We start from the raw sequence: 7,404 nt of genomic DNA on the forward strand, positions 1-7,404 counted from the left end.
AATATCTCTATCTCTCTAGTGGATTCGTTTTTAGATCCATCATGTTCATTGTGTACTGTTAAAACACAACATCACTATATTGTTGTAACTGCCGGGGACACTTGCTGGTTTTATTTGTTTATTTACATTGCTTTGGGATATATGTATTTTGACACTTGTTGTACGTTTGGTCTACCTTTTATTTTGAAGTGCCCAGTGTAACAGAGTTAAATAGTTAGTTAAATTGAGTTGTTCATTTGCCCCTTATTGAGCAGTACCAGACATTGTTTTGTTGTTGCAAACTAAGATATTTAGCACTTTGGTTCACTGCATATCACACTGTTTGTCCTAGTGGTGTTCCCGTAGCTCTGTATGTCCTAGCGGTGTTACCGTAGCTACCTCAGTGGATTCCGTGTTCCTATGAGGTGAGGCGGCTCTTTGAAAACGCTGTGATGTTATTTTATGTTTTTGTTATGAAAGAGTGTTCATTTCAGCTGTAAATTGAAGCATACAGTGTCTAATATACATATGACGTTGGGTCATTATGATAATATTATCTGAGAGCAATGAATCTTTTTGTAAACAGCTTTTGGTTTATCACGGGGACTAGTGATGACGTCACGCAGTGTTATTCTTTTTGCACGAAAATAAAGTGTGTTTACTGTTTGTGTTGTGTTGCCCACAGACAGTCTGAGGAAGCAGTGGACCAGTTCCAACTACAAATATGTTTTTTATTTGTCTGTTCTTACAGGTATGTGCTATATATATATTGTACCAACTATAACTTGTTATAATTTAATGTTTTGATGGTAGTTCTTCTGTGATTGCAAACTCAATGTTGAGCCCAGTATGCTGCTATGGTATTCTTATTTCAATATTGTATTTGTATTAAAGACCTCTTATAATAAAATTTGTATTAGACAGAGGCTAATGTTATTGGTTAGGCAAAAAGTATTGGACAGATAAGCTACTGTTATTGGTCAGGTTAAAAAAAGAGTGTTCAATAGCAGACCTAAAAGCACTACAAGCTTGAAAAATAGCAGATCTACAAGCTCATAGCGCACCACCGAGTGGCGCGCTACGAGCTTGTAGGTCTGCTATTTTTTTAAACTGTCAGGATTTAAGACATTTTTGGAATCTGATCTCAGGTCAAAATGCATTAAAGAACCACCATTCTTCCATGCGTATCATCTCTTTATAATAATACAAAATATATACAGGTAGGAAACAAAAACAACAAAAGGGGGAATTTACTCACGACCCATACAAATTGGTGTGCGACCCGCATATGGGTCCCTGTTTTGGGAAACTAAGGAATAGGGTTTGGGAAGCTCACTGACTTTAATGGAACATTAATGGAACATCTGCACTCTTAAGAGTGCAGATGGACCCATATCCATGTGTTCATGTGTACATTAACCCGTGAGGGTCCATTTGGTTCAAAACTATCACTCATTTTCCTTTCCTTTCCTTTGTTTAAATAACAATGCAGGATAACACATCGAAGAAGGTAAACTCATGAGCTACGTGTCCTCTCTCCCTCTCACCAGACACGGAGACATGTGACTACGGATGGCACAAGTTCCAGGGTCACTGCTACGCTACTTCCCCACCAGGAAGAGCTGGGACGCGGCCGAGAGGGAGTGTCGTGTCCACGGGGCCCACCTGACTAGCCTGCTGTCCCACGAGGAGCAACACTACGTCAACCGTACGTCCCACAAACGCTAATATGGTATCCGTTTCGGGTTCTTGGAAACGCCCCCCAGCCACTGCGCTAGTTTGACTGAGGTTAGGTTTAGGTATAGTTTTACTGAGGTTAGGGTTAGGTATAGTTTTACTGAGGTTAGGGTTAGGTATAGTTTTACTCAAATTTCTATTTGAGAACCTATCATCTCTTTTGCCTATATAATAAATAACATAACCCAAAATAGGGTCACCAGGTTGAAAGTGGTCAAAATCAGGACACACCAGCTGCATTATTGCAGATACTGATGAATACAATAAAATAAAATCACACGTGTGTGTGTGTATTCTTAATTATTATACATCATCATCATCATACAGTACATCATCTCATAAACAACTGAATGTATGTGATTGGTTAGCCCATTTGCTCGTCTACATATGACGTGCATTTCTCCTTTCATTGTCAATGGCCAATATGAGACGTGTGAGGACAAAAGCTGTATATAGACGCCGCTAGACTGTATATAGACGCCGCTAGACTGTATATAGACGGTGCTAGACTGTATATAGACGCCGCTAGACTGTATATAGACGCCGCTAGACTGTATATAGACGCCGCTAGACTGTATATAGACGCCGCTAGACTGTATATAGACGCCGCTAGACTGTATATAGACGCCGCTAGACTGTATATAGACGCCGCTAGACTGTATATAGACGCCGCTAGACTGTATATAGACGCCGCTAGACTGTATATAGACGCCGCTAGACTGTATATAGACGGTGCTAGACTGTATATAGACGCCGCTAGACTGTATATAGACGCCGCTAGACTGTATATAGACGGTGCTAGACTGTATATAGACGCTAGACTGTATATAGACGCCGCTAGACTGTATATAGACGCCGCTAGACTGTATATAGACCGTGCTAGACTGTATATAGACGCCGCTAGACTGTATATAGACGGTGCTAGACTGTATATAGACGCCGCTAGAGTGTATATAGACGCCGCTAGACTGTATATAGACGGTGCTAGACTGTATATAGACGGTGCTAGACTGTATATAGACGGTGCTAGACTGTATATAGACGGTGCTAGACTGTATATAGACGGTGCTAGACTGTATATAGACGCCGCTAGACTGTATATAGACCGTGCTAGACTGTATATAGACCCCGCTAGACTGTATATAGACGGTGCTAGACTGTATATAGACGCCGCTAGAGTGTATATAGACGCCGCTAGACTGTATATAGACGCCGCTAGACTGTATATAGACGCCGCTAGACTGTATATAGACGCCGCTAGACTGTATATAGACGCCGCTATTATTATTATTAATATTAGGGTATAAGAAGTTGAAGGATAAAATTACCGGTAAGTCTGATAATGTACCGTGCATGTTCACATCATGTAATAGGCCTATGCTTTTAACATAAGACCATTTTTCAAAATTGTAACATTTGATCTGACAAAATACTACCAATGTTACCTGTAACATAAGTGATTCCACCGGGGCCCTCTGATTCCCAAATGACCTCCATTGCAGCACATCATATTATTGTAGGTACACTGGTACACTACACACCAAACCTGGGGTCAGCTCCTCTTTGTCATGTCAAATGTCAAAAAAGTTATGTCAGAAAACATGTCCTATAGATTCACACAGCGGCCGGCATTTTACAGCAGCTAGTTGTACTGCCTGACTAAACACATGTAAACGTATTCAGTGAAGCAGGTATGGGGCACACTACATTGTCAGGTGTGAGTAATTATACTCCACCCAACTACAAAGCACCTGGCAATTTGTGTTCCCCATGCATGGGATATAAGGCAGCTATATATTCTATACTCTATAGGTCGAGACTCGATATACGTACATCTGCAGAATAACCTCAACATGACAATGAAGGTTCAATGTTGTCCACATGCATTTAGCTATAGATAATACCACTTGATCCTCACTCATGGTCAGGTACCCTTAAAGTGTAATTTGGTCACATTGTGTACACACTAAGAGTTCCAAATTGATCAGTGTCTGAGGAAACCAGAAGAAAATAATACTGTACTCGTAACTGTGCGCAAGTTGTAACGATACAGAAACCTTTAACACTGATGCTTTTACTGTCTATAATTTGCTATTTGGTGGCAAATTATTGTTATCACTCAAAAGTCATTACTGTGACCTGGCTTTCTTTTTATGATTTGTACTTTCTTTATTTTCTTCAATATGTAAACATTGACAAGACACAACCAAAGAAATAGACAAAACAATACAATACTACAGATGCACAAAAAAAGGAACATAACAAACGCATAACAAAATAAACAAAACAATACAATACTATAGATGCACAGAAATATCCCGCAGTCCACCCCAGCCCCAATTCCAGACATAGTTCTTCAATATATTTTTCCAACATTGCAGCTCGTTCAGAGCTCACTCAGAGCTAGAGTCCTGATACATGCATATGGTAAAAGCCCCATTTTAAGTCATAGTCGTCCATTCTATTGAGCAGCCTGTATGACAGTCGTTCGTAAGCGGCCACTAGTCCCATTGAGGCGTCCCAAAGGGACGGTGCCGGTGCAGATGGGGCCTTCCAGTCCTTGACCAGCAGCCTCCTACCTGACATGATGGCCGTTTGTATCCATTCAGCTAAAGGAGGAGCAACGTGCCTCAATGTGGCAGGATCCCCCAGAATGAACAGACTGGGTGAAAAAGGAATGTGTAGGCCCGCTATTCTCTCCAGTCTTTCATGTATAGCGGTCCAGTATTCCTGAATTCTGGGACCCCCCAAAGCATGTGTACAAGTGTACCGTCTCTATCCTGACACCTCCTGTGACCTGTCTTTCCAGACATCCATCATCATGTTTCTGACCATGGCGTTGTTGCGGAAAGGTGTCCCGGGGAAACAGTGGATCGGAAAGTACCGTCGATTTCGGCCCATCACGTGGCAGATGAAACGCAACATGGTGGCGCAGTTGGAGCGCGAGGCCGAGAACGAGTACTGGATCAGCAGGCCGTACATGACTCCGGAGCAGGAGTTTGGCCATGCCGCCGAGCGGAGAGCACAGCGGTGGAACAACATCAGGGACAATAACTTCGGCAGGAACTTTCCCGAACACAAGTACATCACAGACCACCTGGGTCATCTGAACACTACCAAGACATGGTCAAGTTAACTGCTCAGTTGTGACATACTTTATAATATCCTGTGTCATGAGTGACTGTGTAACTTATGTATGTAGGCAATCTCTGTTTTGTATGCCGATTAATGCTGGCAGTGGGTCTCTTAAAAGTATCTTGCTGATTTATGAACCAAATCCAGACTATATTAATTCTGTCACGCAGAAAAGGGGAGTTGTTTGACCAACATTTCACTGTCCCATAAGAAACACTAGTCATGCGGACAGGTTCTTTTTTTATTAATATGTAAAGTAGTTTGGACTGGCTTGCTTGTATCAGCCAAGCGACAAGTATATTTTACTGTTTAAAATGTGCTAGACCCCTGGGAGCTGGATTGCTGAAATTCATAATAAATTGCCATATCGTAAAAACATAAGCAATCATGTCAGCTGTGTCATTTGTTCATTGTGTGTTCATAGTGTCAATGTGAAACAATCTGGCAGTGACCAACTGACCATACATAATTTACATTGCAATGCACGCTATACATGTTTGTTTTATTAATATCTTGTCTTTAAAGTGAATTATTTGTAGATGTAATACATTTTATATTAAATGCTCGCTGTTATGGAATAGCAGGCATGGCATTCAGTGTATGATTTGATGCCTTTTCAAGGGTTCAAAAAAGTGAAAGAAATATATTGTAAAAGCACCCAAATAATTATACTATAATGGTATTGACAGACAAGACAGTCGCCTAGATAATGGTTTAGTGATCACACTTTAAAAAGCAGGGTGTTATTTTCTTACATAAGTGTCCCCTGGGCCCTGCAATTTTTACCATTACAGCAACCAGCATAAGCTACACATTGGTGGAAATGGAACAAATGCAGTCTACCTTCAATCAGTATACTCCACCAATTTACCAGACTTTTATAAGCTATATAATATTCATGATAGCTTAATATCATACAATATGCCTAATTTGAAATAATGTAAATTATTAAATTACTCGCCATACAGTCTAAATACTATTTAATGCACTTGAACTGGATTGCCAATCAAATGTCGTCTTATACAATGACAATAATATTCTTCTGATCAAATGCGAGAAATTCTCCATATGTCGCAGAGTCAGACTCGCAGTCCAGAAGAGAGTGGCAGGGTGGATATAGTTTCCTCGCCATCTCAAAGCATGCATTCCGCAATTCAGGCTTCAGCCCTTAGAGTATATATACTCTAAGCTTCAGCCCCATCTTTCTTCAGTATAGCCTACTACTGTACGTCGTTGTGGGACGCGAGTCGTGATCGAACGATGGCTGCCTGCGTGTGTTGGCTGGCTCCCTCCCTCCCAGTCACCACACCACCCACCCCACCCGTTTGTTAGCTGTGCTGGGACATTACGGTTTCTGTCAGTGACCGACCAGCCTCCCTCTCTTTCTCTTTAGGCTCTTGAATGTTTTTTCCCATGGGATAAATAAGAACATGCTGTTGTCTTTAGCCTGTCTGTCTTGGGAGTTGAAGCTCTGGGCTTTACATTTATGGTCCACCGCTAATGTGGCCAAAATGCGTCGTTGACCATTGACACCGAGTCGACCAATGGTGGTCAGGTGGGTGATTAATTTGTCGCATTCACGTTTCACACAGTGCATTAGCTGGGACGCGTGTTAATTAAGTGTAGTGTTGTCGCATGGCCAGCAGATGGACCCGTAAGCATATTGTATTGTATTAACTCGTCAGAATCTGGTCCCACGGCCCCTCCTTCCTCCTAAACTCCCATGCGCGTCCATGCTGATGTGCGCTCACGCGTTGTTTTCCTTCCCCGAGATGCGCAGGGATGCTCTTCTTGCACCGTACACCACATCCATCCCAGCACACAACCCTCCCCAACTACCCGCATCACGTCTCAAAAGAGGGGAGACCATGAAGAGAGACGTCTGGAGCAGCGCTACGCCCCTGGATAGAAGATCTCCCTCCTTATCCATGCACCCACGGAGCACTGAGTGAAGCGACAGGATGGCAGGGGGTCGCAGAGGACTTGTGGCCCCTCAGAACACTTTTTTGGAGAATATTGTCAGGCGATCGAACGGTAAGGATTGGATGGAGTTCTGTGTAGCCTATCATTAAACTTACAAAAAAAGACAGCAGCATGCCAGTCCATTTTTAGAAACGATTATCAAACATTTCTAATAATATACGAATCTTGCTTAAACAGACAATTAATTAAGCATCGGAGTTGCAAGTATTGGGCAGTTGTGATCAGATGGCCACCAGCCCCTTTGTGAAGTTATCTTTCTGTGTTTATGTTTACGTACTGTATTTTCGACCTACTCCTCAGTCGTAAGCATACCCCAAATATTGGTTTCAGAATATCAATATTCGTATTATTCCTACAGTTGGAAAATGTAGACTGTTGACTGTAGCATGGGATTTCTGGTGAATGAAGGAAAAGTCTAGGCTAAACATCAGTGCAGTCAGTGCGTGTGTGTGTGTGTGTGTGTGTGTGTGTCCTCTCATCCTGCAAAGTGCATATGTTGCATTTACAATATCTGTCTACTGATGCCTTGGTGGGAATTGAACCCCTATAATGCAAGCTCAGATACAACTG

At 42.0% G+C, this 7,404-nt stretch overlaps 1 protein-coding gene across 1 annotated transcript; it reads left to right on the forward strand.

Annotated features, from left to right (window-relative positions):
- The first annotated feature begins 683 nt into the window (after positions 1-683).
- LOC308327790 (large ribosomal subunit protein mL63-like) lies at positions 684-5,232 on the forward strand. The gene is made up of 3 exons (XM_080781337.1): positions 684-730; positions 1,530-1,687; positions 4,526-5,232. Exon 3 carries the CDS (start codon positions 4,538-4,540, stop codon positions 4,850-4,852), a length of 315 nt encoding a protein of 104 aa, XP_080637463.1. The 5' UTR covers positions 684-730; positions 1,530-1,687; positions 4,526-4,537; the 3' UTR covers positions 4,853-5,232.
- The last annotated feature ends 2,172 nt before the right edge of the window (positions 5,233-7,404 follow it).

The sequence above is a fragment of the Protomyctophum bolini genome (assembly GCF_963924005.1).
Source record: "Protomyctophum bolini genome assembly, chromosome: 14".
NCBI lineage: Eukaryota > Metazoa > Chordata > Actinopteri > Myctophiformes > Myctophidae > Protomyctophum > Protomyctophum bolini.